Here is a 27,639-nt window from a genome sequence, read left to right on the forward strand (position 1 = left end):
TGCAGCCTACCAGGCTCCTCCATCCATGGGATTTTCCAGGCAAGAGTACTGGAGTGGGTTGCCATTGCCTTCTCTGATATATATTTTGAAAACAAATTAAATCCATCCTTAAACTTATGAAACGGAATATTGAAACACTGTTGCCTTTATCTATGTAATAGGTCACCATTCCCTTGGATTCTGTGTTAAATATCTTCTTCTAGTTTTACCACTTACATTTACATTGTTTGGATCTGCCCCAGTGGCTCAGCACTAAAGAATCTTCCTGCAATGCTGGAGACTTGGGTTTGATTCCTGGGTCAGGAAGATCCCCTGGAGAAGGAAATGGCAACCCAATCCAGTATTCTTGCCTAGGAAATCCCATGGACAGAGGAGCCTGGCAGGCTATAGTCCATGGGGTCACAAAAGTGTTGGACATGACTTAGGGACAGCACACTAAAATCCCACTAAATACATTGTTTACTTTTGCTCCTTTTGGCCTTTTAAAATGATATCTCGTTGTATGCAGTGTTATGGAGTTTCTTTTTTTCATTTGTTGTTACTAAGATTTTCCTCTACCTTTAGAAAAGGCAGAGGAACCAGAGATCAAATTGCCAACATCTGCTGGATCATAGAAAAAGCAAGAGAGTTCCAGAAAAACATCTACTTCTGCTTTATTGACTCTGCCAAAGTCTTTGACTGTGTGGACCACAGCAAACTCTGGAAAATTCTTAAAGAGATGGGAATACCAGACCACCTGACCTCCCTCCTGAGAAATCTGTATGCAGGTCAGGAAGCAACAGTTAGAACTGGACATGGAACAGCAGACTGGTTCCAAAAAGGAAAAGGAGTCCGTCAAGGCTGTATATTGTCACCCTGCTTATTTAACTTATATGAAGAGTACATCATGAGAAACGCTGGGCTAGAGGAAGCACAAGCTGGAATCAAGATTGCCAGGAGAAATATCAATAACCTCAGATATGCAGATGACACCACCCTTATGGTAGGAAACAAAGAAGAACTAAAGAGCCTCTTGATGAAAGTGAAAGACGAGAGTGAAAAAGTTGGCTTAAAACTCAAAATTCAGAAAACTAAGATCATGGTATCTGGTCCCATCACTTTATGGGAAATAGATGGGGAAACAGTGGAAACAGTGGCAGACTTTATTTTCTTGGGCTTCAAAATCACTGCAGATGGTGATTGCAGCCATGAAATTAAAAGATGCTTACTTCTTGGAAGGAAAGTTATAACTAACCTAGACAGCACATTAAAAAGCAGAGCCATTACTTTGTCAACAAAGGTCCATTTAGTCAAGGCTATGGTTTTTCTAGTAGTCATGTATGGAAGTGAGAGTTGGACTATAAAGAAAGCTGAGCACTGAAGAACTGATGCTTTTGAACTGTGGTGTTGGAGAAGACTCTTGCACGTCCCTTGGACTGCAAGGAGATCCAACCAGTCCATCCTAAAGGAAATTGGTCCTGAATATTCATTGTAAGGACTGATGGTGAAGCTGAAACTCCAATCCTTTGGCCACCTGATTTGAAGAAGTGACCCATTTGAAAAGACCCTGATGCTGGGAAAGATTGAAGGCAGGAGGAGAAGGGGATGACAGAGGATAAGATGGTTGGATGGTATCACCAATTCGATGGACATGAGTTTGAGTAAACTCCAGGAGTTGGTAATGGACAGGGAGGCCTGGCATGCTGCAGTCCATGGGGTCACAAAGAGTCAGACGTGACTGAGCGACTGAACTGAACTGAAGATTTAATCATGCTGTTGCATGTTGCTGTGGTTTATTTTATTCACTACTATAAAACATTCTATTGTAAATATATTACAGGGTATTGACCCATTTTCCTTTTGATGGAAATCTGAGTTGTTTCAGTGTTTTGCTATTATAGATCAGATTGTTATGAATACATGTTCAATTTCACCTGTGGACAAATGGAAACTATTTTTAGGTAAATGCTGAAGTGGGCGTGGGGAGGGTGTGCCACGTTACAGAGAATGTAAGATCCAACTTCATAGGATTAGATTTTTTTCTGAATTAGTTATTACTATTATTTAAAAAATCAGTTTACACATGTACTAGCAGTGCACAAATATTCCCATTGGTTCCTGTCTGCACAGATACTTGGCACTGTCAGACTTTCATTTTTGTCAATCTAGTCAGTGAAGAATCTGACTGCAGTCTTTATTTGAACTTCCCTGACTTAATGAGGTTAAGCATTTTTTTCATGTTTAATTGCCATTTGTGTTTCATCTGAACTACCTTCCATGTCATCTGCTCACTTTTCTATTGGGATGCTTGTCTTTTTTACTGATTAAAGTATTACCTTATATATCGTAGGTACTAATGCTTTGCCAGTTTCATGTTTTGCAAATTTCTTTTTTTAGTATTTGAATTTTTTTTTGTATTAGTGTTTTTTCACTTTATTAATAGAAGTTCTTTATTTTAATGTAGTCATGTTTATCAGACTTATAGTTAGCACTTTTGGTGTCTTTTTTAAAGAAATACTTCCCGGCTCAGATGTCATGAAGGTTTATTTCTATATAAACTGCCAGAAGCTTTAAGTTTAGTCTTTTAAGACTTTAATCCATTAGGGATTGTTTTTCATTTGGTTGTGAGGAAGCAATACGATATTTTTTGCCCCACATGGATAGCCCATGTCCTTGCATCAATTACTGAAGGCCTGTTTTTTTAATTTGTTACCATTTCTTACTTCAGTTTAAGGAACATTTACTAAATATTTACTGTACTTTGTACCAGGCACTCTGCCAAAGATGCAAAATAAAACCAAATGTGACACCTTTTTCCCTTGAGGGCTTTCACATAAAGTCTACGTGACTTCTGGCAAGTATTTACCAACCACTTCCATGACTTGGAGAAGGAATGGCGACCCACTCCAGTATTCTTGCCTGGGAAATCCCATGAAGAGGAGCCTGGTGGGCTACAGTCCATGGGATTGCAAAGACTTGGACATGACTGAAAGACTAACACTTTCACTTTTTTTCCATGACTCTTGGAAAGTTACCATTTCTGAGCCTTAGTTTCTCTACTGATAAAAAGGGATACTTCACAAGATTGGTGTGAGAGTTAAGCTAGATAACTATATTGCTACATAACTGTAAAGTAGCATCACTAGTCACGCTTGGGAAGGAAGTAGGAAGGCTACAATATGCTGGTTAGTCTCATGCCTTACTATGATTTCATCCATCATTTAGTCAAGAACTTGCTTATTTTAAAGGTTGCGAAACAAGACTGTGAATCTGATGATGCTCCCTAGGCTGTAATGTGGTGTCCCTTGAATCTGGGAGATTGTCGTGACTAGTCAGTCAACATGGTTTTGCAGAAGTGATGCTATGTGACTTCTGAGGTCATACAGTGCAGTGCAGCTTCTGTGTAGAACATGCTGTAACATCCGTGTTGAAGCCTTCTGTCTCCAGGAAAAGAAGTCCTACTGCCTGATGCTGCCATGCTGGGAGGAAGTCCAAATTAGTCCACAGAGAGACACTGCATGGAAGTGCCCTGAGGGGACATGAAAACAGAGATATCTGGCTGGTCTACGTGCTCCAGCCACCGTGGCCTGAAATCACACGCAAGACTCCAAGCCAGAGCTGCTCAACCGACACTTTCCTGAATTCCTGACCTACACAAACTATGAGAGAAGATGAAATGACTGGTACTATTTTCAGTCACTAAGTTTTAGAGTTACATGTTATATATATACATCCACAGATAACTAGAATGCTTACTGGGCACAGATTTTGCATTAACGAACTGTGAAAAAAAGTAATTTCATGCTTCCATTCATCAATCTTAAGTGAAAAATAACAGGAGCTTAGTTATATCTAACTAAGATAATACATTTGATTATTGGCTACATTGGTGGTACCTTGAGATTATTATTTAGCGCAACCTCGTTCAGGTAGAGCAAGGCTGAAATTGATGACTCTACATAAATGTAAAATCCTATTACTCAGTCTAATGAAGGCTTTATGTATTGTATCATGGTTGCTCTATTTTTACTTAGAGGAAAGTTAAAGGAAAAAATAAACAGAAGACTTAAATACATCTAACTTTGTCAGGTATGAATGGTGTGAGATTTACCATCTATTCAAGCATCCAACTCTAGCAAAGAACTGAAACTGATAGTTCTAAATTTTTTAAAATACCAACTGAAAAATATTACTATTTGTCAAGGTAGGTATTTAAATTTACCAAATAAGGTCCAGTACATAAACAAGCACAATGGTTATTTAGTGGGATCAGAGGCCAATACATACAAAATATAAAAGTTTAACAAAGAAATCTAAAGTGACAAACCTCCCAGATCTTGATGATATTTATAGGAAATCAGAGAAGGTGGAAAGGTAACAAAAACAGTGGACTCAATTAATAACATTAAGATTGCAATACCTTTTTGAGGCTAGAAAATCCCAAATGGGAACTCAGAAGTCAGGATAAAAAAATGCTTAATCAAAGAAAATTAGAAAATACTAGGGAAAATTTCTATAGTACTTATATAATATCCAGATAGAAAAGAAATTAGATTATTCTGGGATGCAATAAAAATCAGAAACTATAAGGGCCATGATTTGTATAGAATAACAACTGGAGTCAAAAGTTGAAAAGAGAACAATTTAGTAAAAAACAGTCAGAGTTATTTTATGTTATTTTTAAAGTGCCAAAGATGAACAATTATGAGTCATCATAGATGAACACAAATTAAGGGTGAAAAATGTCTGACATGAAAAAGTAGCATATGTCTTACATGTCTAAATAAATTTTTGATTACACATGCCACACTGAATTACAAATAAAAAATTTGAAATAAAACAGCTTTTAATTTCAATTCTTGTCATAATTTGCTAAAAAGAAAACAATCTTAGAGATTTTGCATATGCAACATGCAAAATTAACAAAAATGCCTAGGACTGTAAAACCTTGGTTGTTTTCCAAACAAATTGCTGAGAACCATGAAAATAAAAATTCAAAGCAAAGACATGATGAAAATGCTAGGAAGCAAATCAACATTGGTGATGAAAAGAGTGAAAACACTCAAAGGAGACCCACCTAGAGATTTCATAATCCATAATTTCTGTGAGTCCTGAGAAATGTAAGAATGACAGAGAGGAATGTCTCCGGCATGCAGAATCAAACAGTAAGTCATCAGTTTTACGGCCAAAACCACATGATTATTTATAGACAACTCAACTCCATTTGAGCTGCAATTTTTTAAAAATTCAAAGAAGTTTTTTCATTAAACTATTAAAGTTCATGATAGTTAAAAAGTCTTAGATTTATAGATGTACACTCTTTTATTATACTTGGTCTTAAAATTTTTAAATGAATGTAATTAGTAGCTCAACATAAACCTAAGTGGCATAATATAACACTATGTTGTGCCCTCTATTATAATAATTAGAAACAAAATCTAGGCACATTCAAATACTTTTTATCATTGGTTAAAGGCTTTTCTGTCTTTATTGTTTTTTTTTTCCCCTCTTAAAGGAGTTATAAGATCATTTACCTTTAAATGAACAATTCTCAGAAAGATATCTTGTCTCATGCTCATCTCAATATCAAAACGAGACAGTCTTTTGTCTGCTTCCGTACTTGCAGCTCGTACTTCTTTGTCAGAGGAGACATGCTGGGGAAAATCTAGCATGGTTCGTTCCACTGTTAATAGAGGAAAAAAACCACAAGGACTCATCAAGTTGGTGTTAAGAGAAAAACCTCATACATAGGTGAATGATTATCCTAATATACGTCTTTCATTATATATTTTCTCTAAAGACTCCTAAGGCTTTTGAGAAACAGAGTCTAAAATAGGACTTTGCTATTCTAGGGGCATTGCTAAGAACAGTAAGGGTGTGCACTGAGGAATTAACGAAGTATGGTTAGAGTGCAATTTATTATCTGGGAATGTAGAGGGGAAACAAGATGTCCTTTTTTAAAAAAAAAATTTTATTGGAGTATAGTCGACTTACAAAGTTGTGTTAGTTTCAGGAGTACAAAAAAGTGAATCAGTTACATGTATACATATAACCCCTCTTTTTTAGATTCTTTTCTCATATAGGCCATTACCAAGTATTAAGTAGAGCTCCCTGAGCTATACAGTAGGCATATACTAGTATCTATTTTCTATATATATAGTACGGTGTATACATCAATCACAATCTTCCAATTTAAAAGATATAGTTCTCATACTGAGGCTTTTTATAGTCTCGGAGTTGGGGGTAGGGAACAGTACATGAAAAGATAAACAACAATACCAGGACAGAGCAGCGTAGCTGTCAAATGAATGGGACAGGAACTCAAAGGCAGCAATACCAAGGGCTGCGGCATTAAGCCATGCCCGTGGAGAAGGCTGGACCTTAGAGGATGGGCGGGGCGAGAGGAAGAGCTCGGCTGGGGACTGCAGAAGTAGAGACCGCAAGCACGGGGACTGGCAAAACAAAGCATGTTTAAGAAACAAGCAGGTGGTTTAGAGGGATGGGTTTGTTTAGAAAAGTTCTTAACCTTTACTCTTAATCTAACCAAAGTCATGGACCCTCCCCCAAATGTAGGCATTCATACAAACATAAAAAGTTGCATTGCATATAATTTCAAATGATCCTCAGAAATCTCAATGGACATATCCAGTAAGCAGCTGAATATTGAGGCCCTTCCTGTTAAATGATAGTGGTAATGTCTTCTGTTCTCACTTTCCCATGTCAAACTTGGTAGTTGGATTTTTCAAACATTTGTATTTTGACTTTAATTAGGCAAAAATCTGATGTCTTGAAATAATCCATACTACAGCAAAAAAAAAAAAAAGGAGTATCGTTTACAGGGAAGTTGTGGCTATGTTGTGACAATTAACATATTTTAATTTTACTCTTTAGCACTTTGAAGGTATTGTAAATAGGTAAAATTTACACATGTGATATGTGGTAGATGGCAAAGCTACCGTTTACATACCAAGGAACTGTCCAGTTAAACAAGCTACCTTATGCATATCAGTCCTCTTATAACATGGTTACAAAGAAAGCTATAAAAATGCCACAAATACCTGAACAAATTCATAGTGTCTGTTTTTTAAGAAATTAGATAGTTATTTTAAAAAATCTATTCTGAAATTAAAACATTTTTATGATTAACCTATGAAGAGAAATTCACAGGAGAGGGAGAACAAATATCACAAAACTAAAGTTATATTTAAAAGATGCATGATTTGGGGAGAAAAAGCAGAATTTAAGATCATTCTGTTTTAAAAGATTTTTTCCCCACCTATTTTTACATTTCTTAAATGCATAAGCTATTACCCTGGCACAGCATCATAGCCACAACTGACTGAAAATGTGAGCATGTGAACCAAGGACAAACCACTCACAAGGAGGAAGAGGCATGTGAAATTGCCTGCTGAGAAAGCTCTGCTGAATGGGGATCAACTTCCTTCTTTTGATCTTTTTCACTGAAGATTTTAAGTTCAAGCCTTGTAGCAAAATTTAGTGGCCATTAATGAGAGTGAAAAAAAAAGTCACTGAGTCATGATTTTGTGTGACCCCATGGACTGTAGCCCAACAGACTCTTCTGTCTGTGGAATTCAGGCAAGAATACTGGAGTGGGTAGTCATTCCCTTCTCCAGAGGATCTTCCTGACCCAGGGATGGAACCCTGTACTGTATGCAGATTCTTTACCATTTGACCCACCAGGGAGAAGAGGGTGGTAGAAGGTGAGACGGATAGCATCAGCAACTCAATGCATATGAATTCCAGCAAACTCCAAGAGATAGTGAAGGACAGGGAAGCCTGTTGTGCTGCAGTCCATGGGGTCACAGAGTCAGAAATGACTTAGTGACTGAACAAAAATGAGTGAAGAAGCTGGTAGTAAGCGGCCGAAACTGAAACCGAAATGCAGAGGGAAGAGAAAGTAGTCAGTCAGTCCCTACGTCAGGGTAGGGCACAGGGTAGGGAACTCTTGGTATGGGTAAAGAGGTGATGTGGTCACTAGGGCTGCTTAAGATTTGGACAACCTTCCAAATTCCAGAATTCATACAGATGTTTATGATATTCAGTTATAGCTTATGTTCTTAGCCCAGTTACCACACAGCCAAGATTGTTTAGGCATAATTATCCTACAAAATTCTTCGGGACCACTGGCATGATTCTTCACTCCTTATAATTCAAAGGGTCTAATAGTTATATTGGGGGTTTCCTAGGTTGGGCAGTGGTAAAGAGTCCACCAGCAATGCAGGAGATGCAAGAGGTGGGTTCAATCCCTGGGTCAAGAAGATCCCCTGGAGCAGGAAATGGCAACCTTTTCCAGTATTCTTGTCTGGAAAATTCCAGGGACAGAGGAGACTGGTGGGCTGCAGTCCATGGGGCTGCAAAGAGTCGGACATGACTGAGCAACTGAACACACAATAGATTATAAAAATAATATATTTTAAGTGTAGGAAATATGGAAAATAGAGAAAAGTATAAAGAGTAAATTAAAAATCAACTATAAACTTAGTACCCAAGACATTGGACATTATTAAAATTTGTTTTCTTTCTCTGTCCTTTTAATGTTACTAAATACTGTTCCTAAACATGATTTTAATGCCTGTATACTATTCCAGAGGGTGAATGTACCATAATTTATTTAGCTATTCTACTAGTTGACACTTAGCAGTTAGCTGTTTCCAAGCTTTTGCTATGATAGAGTACCTGTTTATACATAAATTTATACATGATTTTTCCTATATCTGGTTATTTCTTAAATTATACCTAAATGGGGAATTAATTATTGGACTAGGGTATGCACTTGTTAGGGCTTCCCTGAGAGCTCAGTGGGTAAAGAATCTGCTTGCAATGCAGGAGACCCCAGTTCAATTCCTGGGTCAGGAAGATCCCCTGGAGAAGGGATAGGCTAACCACTCCAGTATTCTTGGGCTTCCTTTGTGGCTCAGCTGGTAAAGAATCTGCCTGCATGTCTTAAAAAGTTTTGATAGATATTGCTCTCCAGAAAGCAGCTGTAACAAGAGTGTATATTTTATAGCACCTCAGGTCACAGAATAAAATTTTTTACCTTAGGTAATATAATTCTAAGCAATTATGAATCATTAATCATTTAAGCAATTACAAATCATTATGTAAAAATCAATGTCTTGTAAAATTGGAAAATAAATTGTCGAGTCGGGAAGCATAAAATGGTTTATGATGCCCACAGAATGAAATATTAATATGTTTTTGCATCCTACTCACCTATATATTTCACTTCTACGTCTGCCAGTGCCTGCAAACAGTTCTCGTAAGTTACCTCCTTAATGTCAAGCATTCCAATAGCATCGTACACCTGTTTGGTCTGCGAGATGAGCTCCTCAGTTCTTGTTTTAATTTGCTCTGGTGAAAGATCCCATCTTAAAACATTCCTACCAGCTGCCATATAGGAAGACATTGCCTGAAGGGGAGACGTCTCTTCTCTTCCTAAAGTCATTCTGAATAAAATTCTGGAACCACCAACTCTAAAAACAATCAGAAAAGGATAAAAATTAGGCATTTTGTTGGTTCAAAGTCAACAGATAAATGTGTATTATTTAATTAAATTTTAAATTGGAAAGAACTTTTTATTCAAATTAAGCAAATTTCTTTCCGGTGAATACATATTCATGAAACTAAATGCTCTTGTATTTACTTGTTTTCTTGACTAGTTACAGAGTTAATGGAATTTGGACTTTCCAAACACTGAATTAGTTATGTAATTAAGTCAGAGAAATAAAGTTAGGTGTCAAAGATATAATATTGATAATTGTCCTTTATAAATTAAACCAGTAGTCTTTCTTTTTTTTTAATTTAAATTTTATTTTTTTACTTTACAATACTGTATTGGTTTTGCCATACATTGACATGAATCCACCACAGGCGTACATGAGTTCCCAACCCTGAACCCCCCTCCTACCACCCACCCCATATCATCTCTCTGGGTCATCCCAGTGCGCCAGCCCCAAGCATCCTGTATCCTGTATCGAACCTAGACTGGCAATTCATTTCTTACATGATAGTATACATGTTTCAGTGCCATTCTCCCAAATCATCCCACCCTCACCCTCTCCCTCAGAGTCCAAAAGTCTGTTCTTTACATCTGTGTCTCTTTTGCTGTCTAGCATACAGGGTCATCATTACCATCTTTCTAAATTCCATATATATGTATTAGTATACTGTATTGGTGTTTTTCTTTCTGGCTTATTTCACTCTGTATGATCGGCTCCAGTTTCATCCACCTCATTAGAACTGATTCAAATGTATTCTTTTTAATGGCTGAGTAATACTCCATTGTGTATATGTACCACAGCGTTCTTATCCATTCATCTGCTGATGGACATCTAGGTTGCTTCCATGTCCTGGCTATTATAAACAGTGCTGCAATGAACACTGGGGTACACGTGTCTCTTTCAATTCTGGTTTCCTCGGTGTGTATGCCCAGCAGTGGGATTGCTGGGCAGTAGTCTTTCTTATTTAAACATTTTTCTCTTGCTAATATTCACCTACTATGTATGTAAACTCAATATTTTGATATTCAGGAAGGAAGTATTTTCAAAATTATTTTTATATTGAACAATTTAAAAAACGTATTACCAAAATTTCATGTAAATCAACTATGTTGATATGAATTTATGACTTAAAAAATAAAATCTGGTAGATATTATCCTAAAGATAAAGGTAAAAAAAAATGAAAAATTATACCAATCCTTTAACCCCTTAAAATACTGAAACTAAAAATTGATGCCATATATTTGCATATATAGTTATAATATGGAATTCTTGAGCTTATAAATAAAAATATTATAATAGCTAACATTTATTGTGTTTAGGTACTGTACTGAATGTTTTTCAGTTAAAACTCACAATAACCCTATGAGGTAGAGTCCAAGGGACTCTCAAGAGTCTTCTCCAACACCACAGTTCAAAAGTCAAGGGGGTTCTAAAACACAGAAAAGTTAAGCAACTTGCCCAAGGTCACACTGCTGGCGATATAGTGAGAACCTTGGACTACAAGGAGATCCAACCAGTCCATTTTAAAGGAGGTCAGTCCTGGGTGTTCACTGGAAGGACTGATGCTAAAGCTGAAACTCCAATACTTTGGCCACCTCATGCAAAGAGTTGACTCATTGAAAAAGACTCTGATGCTGGGAGGGATTGGGGGCAGGAGGAGAAGGGGACGACAGAGGATGAGATGGCTGGATGGCATCACGGACTCAATGGACATGAGTTTGAGTGAACTCTGGGAGTTGGTGATGGACAGGGAGGCCTGGTGTGCTGCGATTCATGGGGTCGCAAAGAATGGGACACGACTGAGCGACTGAACTGAACTGAGGATTAAAAACCAAGAAGTAGAGAGCCAGAACCTATTCTTTTAACCAGAATACTAAACTTAATTCCTATTATCTTACAAGACCCCAAAACGACCTTATGAGGTAGGCAGGACAATATTCCCCTTTAATAGATGATGCAATTGAGGCTGAGAAAGGCTGAGTGACTGACTCAATGTCGTTTGTTCAACAAATACTTATAAGCATGCACTGTGTCTACTCCTTGTTACAGACACCAAAGACAAAAAGGCAAATTGACTGGGGCCCTTCTATTTATAACATATATAATTTATAATATGGTGAAGACAAATTGATTAATAGTTAATTGTACTACACTGAGATGAGTTTTATAGGGTAAACAGGGAGAACTCTGAAATATCACAGAAGGAGCTTTTCTAGAAAGATTTTCTAAAAGGAACAATGAGCAAGCCAAGATGTGAACAATGTATAGAAATTATCCAAAGGTAAAGACTGTAAGGAATGAAAAATCTGAAAAGCTTAAGGATGGACTCGAGAATGAAGAGCCTTGGGAATCATTTAAGAGTTCAGACCTACTCTAAGAGTCACAACAAAACCACTGAAGGGTTTTAATCAGATGAGAGACGAGAAAAGACATGTGTTTTAAACAAATCACTCAAATTATAATGAGTTGAAATGTTTAGAAAAGAGGGCTCATTCCAGAGGAAAGCTGTGATGAGAACTGGGGCATAATATTAGGGGCATAATATTATGGAATACCTCACTAGGAAACAGGGGAACTGGAGTGACTCAGAAGATATTCAGGAAGTGAAGTCACTATGACTTGGTACTGAACGCGTTTTAGGAAGAGGTGAGATGGTGTCTAGCCTTCTCTCCTTGAACTAGAGGGACAGACAGAGGCACCATTGCTAAACTAGGGAACGTAGACAAAGGAGGAGGCTCTCTGGTGGGACACAGAGAAATTCAGTTTTGGACTGCCAAGTCTGAAGCAGCTGTGGTGCAAGTCAGCAAAATTCGTTACTGTTGAATGTAACTGGAGTGACACGGGTGGCTGAGCTGGCCCACGGGAATTTGCAGAGGGAGAACAGACCAACCGGACTCTAACTCTAGTTTAATCATTGAAACGGAAGGAAAGAAAACCAAGTAGGAAGGGGCCAAGGAACTGTGAACAGTGAACAGTGAAAATGGGAGGGGTGGAGGACAGTGTGATGGATGAATTTCAAGAAGACGCAAAGTCTCTGTTGAATTCAGCAACAGGAATGTCACTGGTGACTCTGGCAAGAGCAGTGTCAGCCAGGTGGAAGGGGTGGAAGTCAGATTACTACGACTGAGGGTATGGAGGTGAAGAACCAGACAGAGTGCACCTCAGCAACTCTGCATGGAGCTGGCTGTGAGAACTGAGGGGTTCTCTTTGTCTCTTTGTCTCAGCCAAAGACAAAGAAAGGTACATTATTAACATACGAGAAGCCTTAACCATCTGACCCCTTAACTGTCTCTCCTAATAACTGATGTCTCCTATGTGAAACATACTGGTTGATAGTTACACTCAAGACTGGCAGACTATTTTCCAATGTATTTCAACATTTCTCCTTCAACCAGCTGAGTTATATATTCACCAAGAGTCAAGTTTATTTGTTACAAAACTGTTTATACTTATTATACTCATTTTCATGTAACTGAAGTATTTAACTGATTAAATGTGTGCCAAAAGAATGATCTGTTGTTTAGGTCAACTACCTTGGGAACACTTTAAACATGACAGTTACTAAAAAGCCAACCAAAAAACCGCTGTTAGAGAAGATTTAAAACAGAACTACAAAGATTCAGCAGGTTTCTTAACTCAGATTACTTATGTGTGTCTGGAGTGTGCTTGCTTCACTTTAAAGAGACTGGGACTGGAAGTGAAAAGTAAGGAACGCCGACCAAGTGATTCACATTTCACAAAAAGGCCTTGTTCTTCCATCAAAATATTTTAAAATACTCATTTATGTTCTGTTTGAATATATTATTTGAGCAATTTGTGATTTTTAATGATTCTGTGTGAAACCAGTTTTTTAAATTACTTATTAAATGACATCTGGGTTTGGTTTGGGAAGATCCCCTGGAGAAGGGAACAGCAACCCACTCCAGTATTCTTGCCTGGAGAATCCCATGAACAGAGGAGAGCCTGGTGGGCTACAGTCCATGGGGTCACAAAGAGTTGGACACAACTGAGCAACTTCCACTCATTCATTCACTATTAAATGACATATAAAGTGGAACTTCCCTGGCGGTCCCATGGTTAAGACTGTACCTCCACTGCAAGGAGCATGGGTTTGACCTCTAGTTGGGGAACTAAGATCCCACATGCTGCATGGCTGGCCAAAAAAAAAAAGGGGGGACATATGGGGCAAGGTGCTAATGGAGGTAGGAAGAAGTGGCATATGTCCCTGGGCAGAGCAAATTGTATGAGACAGGAAGAGAGACTGTAGTCTAAGCAGAATCATTGAAACAGGTAACATGGAAGTAGTTAGGCTATACTAAAAACGACTAGATGTCGGAATTTAAGAAACCAAAGGTTAACCCTGACGAGAACCACGATATTTTCCTGGAAGTGGATGGCTGATACAGTTGAAGAGTGCAAAGAACTGACAACCCGGTACTGGATGGACGGTCTTTGTGAACACTGGAGTCAGCAGTCTGATGGCTGGGCCTGGGAGCAGAGAAGAAGACTGAACCAGAAACTAAAATCATCAAAGAACGGAGAGGACCCACCAGGTGGGTGGGAGAGGACATCATGAGCAGGGTACTGTGAGCCTCAAAGGCGCTTTTACGGCGTGGTGAAGAGGTGCTGGCCTGTGAGCAGATCTGGGGGTAAGGAGGCAATCGGGAACAGAGAAGATATCAACCTTTCCTCCTTACTTTGTGATATGCGGTGTGGAAGAAAGAGGGATATGCGGAAATACTTTCCTCAGAGCTGAATGGATTTCAATAAATGTTAGGAGGAGAAAAGAGGATCCAGAGAATATGAAAAAAAGGAGGAGTCTGTTTCCCATGGGACAAGGGCTCTGGAAATAACAAAGGATCAGTCCAAGTACTTCCAATAGCTAAGCATGTGTTTTTTTTTGTCCAGCTATTCACCTCTTCCCCTATCTGATCATATACAACTTTCTTCCCAGGCCCCATGCATCCCTGACCCTCAGCACTGCTGTGAGAGAAAGGGGTCTCATTCCTCCTGAGTCTAAATGAGCAGGCAGCTGTCCTTGACCACAGCTGGCATCCATCGTAGAGAATGAGTGGAACCTGACTTAAAGGATGAAATAAACACTGCGACTAGAAGAATAGAGGAAGGAAACCAAATATTTACTGACATCACCGATCCCTTAGATCAACTAATTCTGAAGCCTGACCTAGAGCTAGACTTTCCAGTTATGCGAGTCTATTGTTGAAAGCCAGTTTGAACGTGGTTTTACGCTATTTGCCTCAAACAGGATCCTAGCTGGAAAGGGAATGAAAACAGATAAAGGAATGAGCAGAGGAAAAAACAAGAAGAAATGAGCAGAGAAAAAAACAAGACATACAGAGGTCAGAGTATAAGACCTTCCAAGCCTGGAGGGTCTCCCAGGCTTGGTGGTGGCCTAAAATAACAGGGATGTGAAATGTAGTGTGTTGGCTGAAAATTTCCAAAATACATATTCCCACAATTCCTCATGGATACACAGAACGGAGGCCTTGAAGGAGTGAGCCATGACCATGACTGGCTGAACTTCCAAGGAAATTGCAGGACAGATAAAGAGGCTGGCCATGGGATCACTGAGCTAAGGAATAGTAAGAGGGACAATGATGAGTAAAACATAAGATTTCTACATCCCAATACCCTGCTCCTTTCACCACCTCTTAGAACAAACCAACTACTATGGACACGTTTCATTAATGTTAAATAGCTTTAAAAGAAAATTATGTCAAACATCTCACTGATATGATGACTTCCTCTGGTTTTCATTTATTTCCTAACATTTATCGAAAGATGGAGCGTTTGGTCACAGCACACCTGATCTTAACTTGGTTAAACTGATGAAGATGTCAGCAGCTCTATCTTGGCTGAATGGCTCTACCCATAATCACCCCTGTATGGCTTCTGTGGCAACTAACAAGAAGCTACCTTAAAGTGTAATGATTTCCTAAATAGATGTGCTAAGAAGAAAGGAACAGAAGTTAGAAATCATGATTTCATGGTCAACAGAACACATGAAAATTTTAATTTTATACCTTCTTTTCTCATCGTCTGGGATTCTGTCGTACTTCCATTTAAGATTTATAATTATTGTTACTGAAGAAGAGGAATGGAGCCAGAAGGATTCCCTAATACTTCTAACTAAAACATTTTGATCTATCGAGAACTTTTCTCCCTTCATGGTCTCTGCTTTCTCTCTTCCACTGTTTTTTCGCTGAGTATCCCTTCTTTGCTCCTTTCTTACGATTTCAATCTCGTTCGGTGTTTTGGACGCTGGTACCTTGATCTCTTCCCTTTGGTGTCTCTGCAGGAGAACTGCACTTGGGGAGGAAACCAGTGCGCCTGCTGTCATTCTAGCAACTGTGCTTGTACCCTCGAGGATCTAGTGAGGATTTTTTATTGAATTTTTGCAACTGAGAGCTACAAAATTTGAAAGCAGGCAACACACCGTGATCTTGTCTTTCTCTACAGGAGTTATTACATGCAGTTATGTGAACATGAAAATCTAGATTAAATCCAAGATTCCCACAGTCTAATTAAACTCTAGCTTTCCCGCCCCCTCTCCACAAACTCCCAGGCTATTACTTCAGTCCCAACCACACCTTCATTTTCTCCTCTGTCTTTGAAGCACTTTCAACACACAGCTCTGAATTTCTAACCAAGAAATAATACAAAATACCATAGTAGAATTGACAGGAAGACATGTTTGCTGGGACTCTAGTCTCCTGTGTCCAAAAACCAAATATTTAGGCGAAGAAAGCAAGCAGCACAGATTTTGACTGAGATTACCAGGCTAAAGAATTTTGTCTTGACAAATGAGCATGCCATTGTTACTGTGAGTTAATAATTGTCTGAAAAATTAGGCAAAATATTTTATGGAATGTACTTTCAGAAATGTTCTGATTGGGACTTCCCTGGTGGTGCAGGGGTTAACAATCCACCTGTTAATGCAGGGAACGCGGGTCCCATCCCTGGTCCGGGAAGATCCTACGTGCCACAGAGCAGCTAAGTCCTCACGCCACAGCTAGAGAGAAAGGTCCATGCCCTGAGAAGACAGATTGCGTGTACTGTACTAAGACCCAACAGAGCCGAAAATGAAGAAATATTTTAAAGAGAGAAATATTCTAATTTACTGGGTTCATTTTCTTTTGAAGCATAGTTTAAAGGCCCCCACGTCCTTCCACAAGGTGTCTTTAACCGTGTCAGTTCATACAGATCTGAGCTTGTATCACCTTTTAGCTGTGGCATCTGTTTTAGACACGGAAATAACTGCCATCCACTTGTTCAATTGGCTGGTGTTGTATGCCAAATCAGACTAGGACTTTTCTAGCACAACAACCATTGTACTTACCTGGTGTCACAACCCTAGCATCTCGCTGAGCACACTGTAGATGCTTTATGTATTTGAAATGAGATGGTACTGACATGGCTGAAACATTATCACAACACCATCTCCCTTCATTATCACAAATAAACATCCATTCAGGAAAGTGTGTTTTCTTAGGGCCAGGACTAGTTGAAACTCCACGACGTAAAATGTCACAACTTCCATTTCCCCAGAATTTATATTTAATCCATGCTCCCATCCTTTCCCCATAATGTAGTAGTTTACAGTTTGCATGGCATTTCCTGAAATTTGTCCCAGTTCTTTAAAATACTTGGCAAATATTCCCAGTACTTACTTGGGAACTAAAGTTTCTTTATGAGCTACGAGAGCTGCATTTCATCAACCTCTCAACTGGAATTTCTGTGTCTCTTTTAGTTAGTTCTTCTCTGGTTATTTTGTCAGAACCATGCCTTTTCAATCTTGATTCCCACTAGTCACAAAGTTGTCTTTTTCAGCCATTGATCTAACTAAATCACCCCCGCCTTACAACTTAGAAGCCACAGCTCAAGTCCAAGCTCCTTTCAGCAAAGCATACGGGACTCCTTAATTTTGGATTTCTTCAATGCCACATCCCAGCCGTGCAACTCCCCAAGGATCACTTGTTCCTTTAGGCACCTAGTGTTCTTCTACCTTGAAGCCTCGAGCCAGGTAGCACTTTATCCCCTACATCTATCCTTTCTAACACAGTAGCCACATGTGGTTATTTAAAGTAAACAAAAGAAAAAATGCAGTTCTTTAGTTGCACTAGGCCGTTTCAAATGCTCAGTAGCCACCATGGCAAGTGGCAACCATACTGGACAGCACAGACAGAGAATATCACCATCAGAGCAGAAAGGTCTAAATGACAGTGCTGTGCTAGGTGGTCTCCTTTTGGGAATGAGCGTATGCCCAGATCCTCTTGTTGGTATCCTTTATCTTTTCGACTTGTAAAGCAGTTCCCTGGTGTCTTCTTTGGAGGGAAGAAAGAACAGAGACAGTGAGGAAAGGAGGAGTCATTTGCCAAGTAGTTTCTACGTGTCCGACTCTTTGGGACACCATGGACTGTATAGTCCATGAAATTCTCCAGGCCAGACAACTGGAGTGGGTAGCCTTTCCCTTCTCCAGGGGATCTTCCCAACCCAGGGATCAAACCCAGGTCTCCTGCATTGCAGGCAGATTCAAGCTTCCCTGGTGGCTCAGCTGGTAAAGAATCCGCCTGCAATGTGGGAGACCTGGGTTTGATCCCTGGGTTGGGAAGATCCCCTGGAGAAGGGAAAGGCTACCCACTCCAGTATTCTGGCCTGGGGAATTCCATGGACTGTACAGTTCATGGGGTCACAAAGAGTCAGACACAACTGAGTGACTTTCACTTCCTATGTGTCAGGCAATGTTAAAAACACTTATTTAATCCTAACAACATTCTGAGAAATACGTCTGAGGAAGCACTATTTTCAAGAGCACCAGTGAAGTAAAAAAGACTATATAGTTCTTTCCACAAGAAGCAGGCAGGGCCAAAAGACACCAACAAGTATAATTAAAATATAAAAAACACTTCCTATGAGATTGTTTGTGTATGTGTTACTCACTCAGCTGTGTCCAACTCTTTGTGACCCCATGGACTGTAGCCCACCAATTTCCTCTGTCCATGGAATTCTCCAGACAAGAATACTGGAATAGGTTGCCATTTCCTGCTCCAGGGGATCTTCTCGACCCAGAGATTGAACCCAGGTCTTCTGCACTGACAGGAGGGTTCCTTACCACTGAGCCACCAGCGAAGCCCTTAGACCCATATGTCTAATACCTGCTGGATAACTCCACCTGGATATCAATGGGCACCTCAAATCCAATACATCTAAAATTAAAGAGACCAATCTTCTTTAGGTCCCAGAACCAAACCTGTCTTCCTCTTGTACTCCTAACTAGTAACAGGGGTATACTCAATGAAGATCACCAGTGTGCATTCAGTTGCCCACGTCCAAAACCTCAGACCACAGATGTCTTCTGATCTACTTTCCAGACTGTCTGTGGATAATCTTAAAAGGTTAAGTTTGATCATGGTGCTCCTTCAGTGGCATGGTTTAGGATCAAGTTCTCACTCCACAGGCTTCAGGATCAAGTTCAAGCTGCTTAATGGACAAGGCCCCCCGGATCTGCCCCCTTTCCATGGCTTTCTCAACCATCTTTCTGCCCTCAAATCTCTGCTCCAGGCATAAGTAACTACTTTCACATCTCCTGAAATTGTTAGGCTCTCTTCAGGCCTCTGCAGTGTTCTCCCTCTGCTGGGAACACCTTTCTTCTTCCTTACCTGAGGAACAACGTCTCTCCCACATCTCATTCATCTTTCAGATCTCAGTTCAGACTTCATCTTCTCCAGGAAGGCTTCTTTGACCACCTCCAGCTGTTTTAGAAATTCTTTCTCTGTGCTCTTAACCTATTCTACATGTCCAGTGAACAAAAGCACTCATCACACTGAAGACTACTCACCTACATACCCAGCTCTGCATTCACAGACTCTGAGCAGAGACTCGGTTTTAGTGATATCTTGTAGACCCTGAACCTATCATAGTTTGTGGTACGTGTACATTTTAACTGTAACAAGTTTACCCAAAATTTTTCTCTTAAAGTTATTTGGTTAGTATTTTCCTTCTATCTACATGTTTAATATAAAAGTAGTTCCATCTGAGAGTGTTTAACTTCCATGGAGCATTATACAGATCCCTATTTTGCATTTAGGGGATATAGACCAGATAGAAGGGCTTCCCAGGTGGCGTGAGTGGGAAAGAACCACCTGCCAGTGCAGGAGACACAAGAAATGCAGGTTTGATCCCTGAATTGGGAAGATCCTCTGGAGGAGGGCATGGCAACCAACTCCAGTATTCTTGCCTGGAGAATCCCATGGACAGAAGAACCCAGTAGGCTACAGTTTCATGGGGTCGCTAAGTGTTGGACATGACTGAAGCAACTCAGTGTGCACACACTCACGCAGACTAGACAGAATAGCAAATATTGGATAATCAAGTATCCTGAATACTGCTAATATTTTTCTTCTGAATGAACTGTTGCCACTGGGGAATCAGATTCAGGAGCAGTATTCACCAGCTAGTTATTGAGCCTCCCAGTTTGCATATTTACATCAGGATTGCCAGGAGAAAACATCAACAACCTCATATATGTAGATGATACTATTCTAATGGCAGTAAGCAAAGACAAACTAAAGAGCCTCTTGATGAAGGTGAAAGAGGAGAGTAAAAAAGCTGGCTTGAAACTCAACATTCAAAAAACTAAGATCATGGCATCTGGTCCATCACTTCATAGAAGGGGAAAAACTGGAAGCATTGACAGATTTTATTTTGTTGGGATCCAAAATCACTATGGACAATGACTGCAGCCATGAAAGACCCTTGCTCTTTGGGATGAAAGCTATGACAAACCTAGACAGTATATTATAAAGCAGACACATCACTCTGCCAACAAAGGCCTGTATAGTCAAAGTTATGGTTTTTCCTGTAGTCACATATGGATGTGAGAGTTGGACCATAAAGAAGGCTGAGTGCTCAAGAACTGATGCTTTCAAACTGTGGTGCTGGTGAAAACTCTTTATAGAGTCCCTTGGACAGCAAGAAGATCAAACCAGTCAGTCCTCAAGGAAATCAACCCTGAATATTCATTGGAAGGACTGATGCTAAAGCTCCAGTACTTTGGCCACCTGATGCAAAGAGCTGACTCATTGGAAAAGACCCTGATGATAGGAAAGATTGAAGACAAAATGAGAAGGGGGCAGCAGAGGTTGAGATGGTTAGACAGCATCATCGATTCAATGGACATGAGTCTGAGCAAACTCTGGGAGATAGTGAAGGACAGGGAAGCCTGGTGTGCCACAGTCTATGGGGTTGCAAAGAGTCAGACATGACTTAGTGACTGAACAACAACAACAAGAAGCCCCTAACGAAGTTAAGCATCTGGTATTTGAGCCACTAGTGTTCCAGACAACAGCTTTTTCATTTGCAGACCTTTTAATTTGACCTAGGATCAAACTGTTTTATGAACAGAATGTTCTGGAATTAAATGCCTTAGAATAAGTCATCTTTAACAGCAAACAGAGAATCACATTCTTGGCCAAGACTATTTCTTTTGATGTTTTTTAGTGGAATTAATGTCCAGAAAGACCATTCCGGCTTGGTTTTTAAGTTTACAAAAAATATAATTAAAATACAAAAAATGGTACTTATATCTCTACTTAGTCCCACTTTCTTTCTCTGAATTTTAAAGAAAGATATGTCCCCTAACCCATGGTCTTCAGCTTTCGAGTCCTGTAATTTTCTCATGTACTGACTACACTGCCTTGTTTATCACTGATTCTTCTATCAAAAGCACTCTGGCAATGTCGCTTTTCTGCTTTCCTAGTCCTTCAACTTTTCTGACCATTTCTTCTTAGTCTCCTTTGCTGGCTTCTCTTTCTGTAACCACTCGAAAAAGTTGGGTGTTTTCCCATGAGTCCATCCAGATGTCAAGATGGGGCTCCAGATCCATAGATATCTCAAATGCAACACGTTCAAAACTTGATCTTTCTTCTGGATTCTCAGTCCCAGTTTACCACTCTTCACCTATGCTCTGAAGCTGGCAAGTGGTCACACATGTGAAGGATGAGTATCATCATCACCCCTAATATTTATTGAAAGTCTATTAGTATGCCAGGCACTATACCAAGAGCTTACATGCATTTTCTTATTCAATCCTCCCAACCAGCCAAGAGGTAGGCATTATTAATACAATTTTCCTGGGCAGAGAGAAATAGTGTGCTTAAGGTCATATAGCTGGTATGGAGCTGGAATTTAAACCCTAATTACAGGGCCCATATTCTTAACTACCATGCTATATTCATGGTGCACCTGAATCTTAGAAAAAAAAATCAGATTTGTCACCATCTGCATCTTCCTGATTTTCCACCCTGATTGTAATGAGGAGAGATGGTGGGTAGCTGAAGCATATACACTGACATCACTTGTCTGATCTCTCTGTACCACTCTCTGAAGGGTTGCTGCCAGGACTGTGGAAGGGTGCTCCACTTCAGCTTTCATCCATCTCTGAGAAACAGCCCAAGCAGGCATGAGCACCTTTTAGTTACCTATGTCTATAGGACTGTTGTTTTGTTCTGTCGCCCAGGCATATCAGACTCTTTGTGACCCCATGGACTGCAGCATGCCGGGCCTCCCTGTCCCTCACCATCTCCCAGAGTTTGCCCAAGTTCAAGTTCATTGCATTGGTGATACCATCCAGCCATCTCATCCTCTGATGCCCTCTTCTCCTTCTGCCTTCAACCTTTCCGAGCATCAGGGACTTTTCCAGTGACTTGTCTGTTTGCATCAGATGACAAAAACACTGGAGCTTCACCTTCAGCATCAGTCCTTCCAGTGAATATTCGGGGTTGATCTCCCTTAAGATTGACTGGTTTGATCTCCTTGCTGGCTACGGTACTTTCAGGAGTCCTCCAGCACCACAGTTTGAAAGCCTCAAAAGAGTAAAACAACTCAAACTGAGACAAGCTGATGGTGACCCTTTGCACTCAGGCCTCACTTTTTCCAGAGTCCTTTGATTATTCTTAGGTAAGCAAGTATGCCACTTGATGAAGTGTATGCCTAGGAAGTTCCAAATGCTTTCTTAAGGTACTCAGGCAAACCAATAATACACATTTCTTGTAAACAAGGTTCAGTTGAGGCATCCTATGCAACGAATGCTAGTTATTTATTCCCTGGTGATTTCTCAGGTTAAGATACTGACTTGTTACCATCCTCTGTGATTATGTTTCCATTGTAGATTATATCTCCCACTCTCAAAAGGGCTCATTACAAAGGGCTTTTCCATGAAATAAATTAGTTGATTCGCTCATTCCTTTAGGAAATACTGAGATTATGAAGATGAATATGATCACAGTTCCCACCTTTCAGCTTATAGACTCGTGAAGAAGAGACACAGAGATAGATGAGACCATCAGGTAGCAAATTTTATACAAATAAAGCGATGGGGAATTTGTAAGAAAGAACAAGTAATTCTAACTTGGGGAGATTCTTATATTTCTAAGCGTGCACACACACAACCATAGAACTTGGTTTTCCTCTTTCTTTTATATTCTTTGTATAAAATATTATTATTAGCTATCAGTAAACAGCTAATAGAATTTTTTTTTTTTTTTAGATGTCAAGTCTAAGCATTTAATTTTCCATTGAAAGTTTACCAAAACAAATCCAAAGTTAAAATAGCTACATAAGATGAGCTTAATTTAGATAAAATATGTTCAGGTAGACATACCATACACAGTACAAACCCCAGGATGACTCACTAGAGACTATTGGGTCTCATTCTTCAGGAATAAAGCTTTTCTGGTACTGTTTGTTGCCAGAGGCTTCCTCCTTACTTAACCAAATTTTGCAAACTGTAAAGCATAAAGCAAGTCGGAATTTTCTTTCTCAAATATTTTTAAAGGAAAATATCCTTTATGCAGTCAAAAAGGAAAAGAACTTGCTATTAAACCTACTGGGCACGTCTGAACCATGTTACCCTGTCTGTGCGCCGCCCTTGGCTGTATCATCTGACTACTAGTGCCAGCCCCTCTGGGTCTGCTTGCCACCTCTCACCCATTGCTCACAGGACAACACAATGAGACTCTGAAAAAGAAAATTTGATCCTGTCATAGGGCGTCCTCCTTTAAAATTCTTCCAAGAGCTTTTCATTGTTCTTGGGATAAAAACAAATATCCTTCAGGAGGCCAATATGGCTTTGCAGCCTCTGGTTTCTGGACACTATTACAACTCCTACGTGCCTTTTTAGGGGCCTCACTGGGCCCTCATATAGGCCGTTCCCTCTATCAGCTTATTAACTCCTACTAATCTTTTAGAAAAGTTATGACCAACCTAGATAGCATATTAAAAAGCAGAGACGTTCCTTTGCCAACAAAGGTCCTTCTAGTCAAGGCTATGGTTTTTCCAGTGGTCATGTATGGATGTGAGAGTTGGACTGTGAAGAAAGCTGAGCGCCGAAGAATTGATGCTTTTGAACTGTGGTGTTGGAGAAGACTCTTGAGAGTCCCTTGGACTGCAAGGAGATCCAACCACTCCATTCTAAAGGAGATCAGCCCTGGGATTTCTTTGGAGGGAATAATGCTGAGGCTGAAACTCCAGTACTTTGGCCACCTCATGCAAAGAGTTGACTCACTGGAAAAGACTGATGCTGGGAGGGATTGGGGGCAGGAGGAGAAGGGGACGACAGAGGATGAGATGGCTGGATGGCATCACTGACTCAATGGACGTGAGTCTGAGTGAACTCTGGGAGTTGATGATGGACAGGGAGGCCTGGCATGGTGCAATTCATGGGGTCTCAGACACAACTGAGCAACTGACCTGAACTGAATCTTTCAGACCACTGCTGAAACACTTCAACAGAAAGACCTTCCCTGACCCCAGAACCAGGTCAGGTACCTGCTATATGTTTATTTTTCTATGTCCCTTTTCTTCAAAACCCTTACTACAGTTGTAACTTTAAATGCCTTCATGTGGTTATTTGAATGTCCATCTCTAACTCCAAAGATACAGAAGAGTGGTTTTCGCTAATTTCTAGCAGCTAGCATAATTTATAGCTATTTATTAAATGAATAATATGATAAGCTATTGAACCACAGTGCTACATAAAGCAAAATAATGAGAAAACAGCATTTGGTGAGTATTTGGTGTTTTTATCATTCCTTTCATTACTATCCTATTACTATTCCTTTTCAGTTTACAACTGAAAAGGTAAAGATAAATATATATTATGGAGTTAACTTGTTGAACATTACCTACAGAATATGTATATACCTGTATCTCATGTAAGAAAAAAATGACTTCTCAGTATTCATATGACAATTGCTCCATGTAGGAATAACAGTTAATTAGCAGAAGTACAACTCAGGCCACTCATACATCTTTTGATCACAGCATTCATGGGACATTGGCTCTTAATTCTTAAATTTGCCATCAGAATGTTTTCAAAAATAAATATTATGAAATTGATAAGAAGCCAAAATAAATTAAGACAAATAGCTATGAAACCTGGACAGAAGTCTCCTGTTTCTCATCTTCTAGAAACATCTTCACAAATCACTTGGAAAATCAGTCTAGAGGTAAACATAATAAATCACATTTCCTACCCATTCTTGAAGTCGATGTTTATTGAGAAGTGATCAAACAGCACCTATTGTTGAAGACAGCAAGAAGGCCTGCTTCTGATACTCAACCTCTGATTCTGAATTACTTTGTTTGCTTGGACTGGTCAGGAGGCACTTTCTTCAGAATTTTCATGAGTGAATTTAAGCGAGTATGTGTTAAGATTATCTTCTCTTTCAGCTCTGCAACCTTTTCTGGTAGAGGGACGATGTGGAGATCCATCTCAGATGCATTTACTATGGCTTTCGTTTTTAAGAGGTAGCACACCATTTTGTCACTGGAAAGGCAGAAGTGGCCTCTCAAGGCAGCCAGGGCAGTACGGGTAGAATATAGGTGGAAACCAATGGGAATCTCACAGGAACTACATAATAAAAGGTTGTAAGTGCTGCCTTTGAGCGAACCTTCAACGCCAACTTGGAACTGAGGCTCCAAAACTACATTATTTGTGACTCCTCCGCGGCCGAGCAGCCATCTTCCCGCAGCCGGCGCCACTGTTTCCTAGAATTTATATAGAATAGCTTGTGCTCAGTCGCTTCAGTCATGTCTGACTCTTTGCAATCCCATAGACTGCAGCTCAACAAGCTCCTCTGTCCATGAGATTTTCCAGGCAAGAATACTAGAGTGGGCTGCCATATCCTCCTCCAAGGGATCTTCCTGTTCCAGGGATCAAACCAGTGTCTCCTACATTGCCAGTGGATTCTTTACCACTGAGCCTCTGAGGAAACCCCTAGAAGAGCTTACTTTTTATTTTGATTAACATTTGTGGAAGGCCTTCTAAGTATACTCTAGGAAATGTTACTCACAGTAGTTACTTATAACTTCTAAATCTTAAGTTTAATGTTTTAGGGTCTATATGTCAACTGCATCTATAAAATCTGAATTCAAAATTTTAAAAATAAATGATACTTTTCCTGAAGAGTGTTTTGGTCTTTTTTCTTTTAGGTTCTGTTAGGAAAAAAGCACAAGTTTATCAATTAAGCTCCTCTACATTACCTGGTGCTGCTGCTAAGTCACTTCAGTCGTGTCTGACTCTGTGCGACCCCACAGACGGCAGCCCACCAGGCTCCCCCATCCCTGGGATTCTCCAGGCAAGAACACTGGAGTGGGTTGCCATTTCCTTTTCCAATGCACGAAAGTGAAAAGTCAAGGTGAAGTCGCTCAGTCGTGTCCGACCCTCAATGACCCCATGGACTGCAGCCTTCCAGGCTTCTCCATCCATGGGATTTTTCCAGGCAAGAGTACTGGAATGGGGTGCCATTGCCTTCTCTGCTACAGTACCTAGTACCTGGTAAATATTTGTTGACTGAATTAAAATCTGTGTGAATACTGAATGTCAGCCACAGGTTAGTTGGAGATCCACTAGGATGGCTGAGTGATCTGTTCTTCCCAGGCCAGGCCAAGAATGAAGAAAACATCCTCCTCATTCCACTAGAAAGTAAGGTCTTTGAGAGTGAAGACCGTATGTATCTTAGTTATCTTTTTACTTTTCAGCAAATGTGGAAGAATGTATCGGCACATAGCATATATGTTGCAACTGTTAAATCAAGTATAAGAAAGCAATAAAAAATCTAAATTAGCCTGCCTTAGAATGATTACTAAATTCAGCCCCGGACACTAAGTAAATACTGTGATAAAGCAAGCAATCAAGAGAAAGTGCTAGGATAATAAAGTTGCTGAAGAAAAGTAATTAAAATAAGGAATATATCATAAAGATACTTTGAGTCATGGACAGATTATCTACAGGACATGCCGGTATACTTAGTCTTACGATTCAACTGCTCTTGCTTCCACCTGCTGGCATAGGAAAGTAATTTTTAGATTGGGCAGAAAATGTTAAGCAGCTCTAGAAAAAACTGTATGAAAAGTTTGAACTTTCAAAGTACTCTTGAAAAGGTAACACTACACTTCCCATAAACAGCAATTTACAAAAAGGTACACCATGAACTCAGCTATAAACATATACAAAGCAGAATTATCCTAAATATGGAGATATTCCGGTGGTCTTTATTCTGAGTACTTCTAGTAGCTGATAAAGTCAAAAGCATTATCCATTTTCTCTCATTACGCCATCCCATTTTTATATTCACAAACAAAGCACTTAAATTTGATGACTAAAGTGACCAGGGAAGCAATAATGGTTCACTGTGTCTTACACAGTGAAAACATACTATTTGGAAACAGTACCACATATAATCTCAGTGTGTACAATTTCCTCTATCAACAAGGCTTAAGAGTAGACCCAATTATATAATATGAAGGCTCCCCTGGGAATGAAGGATCCACTTTCAACTGTTTCTTAAAATGTTAGGGTTTCTTAAATGTTAGGGACTCATTTAAAAAAAAATGAAAAAAGGTAATTTTATTTTAGATTCTGGAATGTAATGGAAGTAAGTTCTTGTTTCCAAATTTCATTGCAAATAAATGAAAAAAGGACTCTTCAAAGTCATCTTTTCCAAGAAACAGGAATAAAAATAAAAATGTTTGAAAGAAATGGCTTAAGGTCTTATGAAGCACTGTGATACTACAGATGTTTGTAATATTTCTACTTTTGATAAACAGAACTTTAAG

The 27,639-nt window shown here is 39.6% G+C and overlaps 1 protein-coding gene across 1 annotated transcript in view; it reads right to left on the reverse strand.

Moving 5' to 3' along the window:
• NLN (neurolysin) overlaps positions 1 to 27,639 on the reverse strand; it is a 98,232-nt gene that overhangs the window by 50,702 nt on the left and 19,891 nt on the right. The window contains exons 2-3 of the mRNA XM_069556290.1: positions 9,214 to 9,473; positions 5,514 to 5,662 (exon numbers count right to left, since the gene is read on the reverse strand). Of these exons, the coding sequence (XP_069412391.1) occupies positions 5,514 to 5,662; positions 9,214 to 9,473 (409 nt within the window). The remainder of the gene's footprint in view (positions 1 to 5,513; positions 5,663 to 9,213; positions 9,474 to 27,639) is intronic.

This window comes from Ovis canadensis, chromosome 16, assembly GCF_042477335.2.
Source record: "Ovis canadensis isolate MfBH-ARS-UI-01 breed Bighorn chromosome 16, ARS-UI_OviCan_v2, whole genome shotgun sequence".
Lineage (NCBI taxonomy): Eukaryota > Metazoa > Chordata > Mammalia > Artiodactyla > Bovidae > Ovis > Ovis canadensis.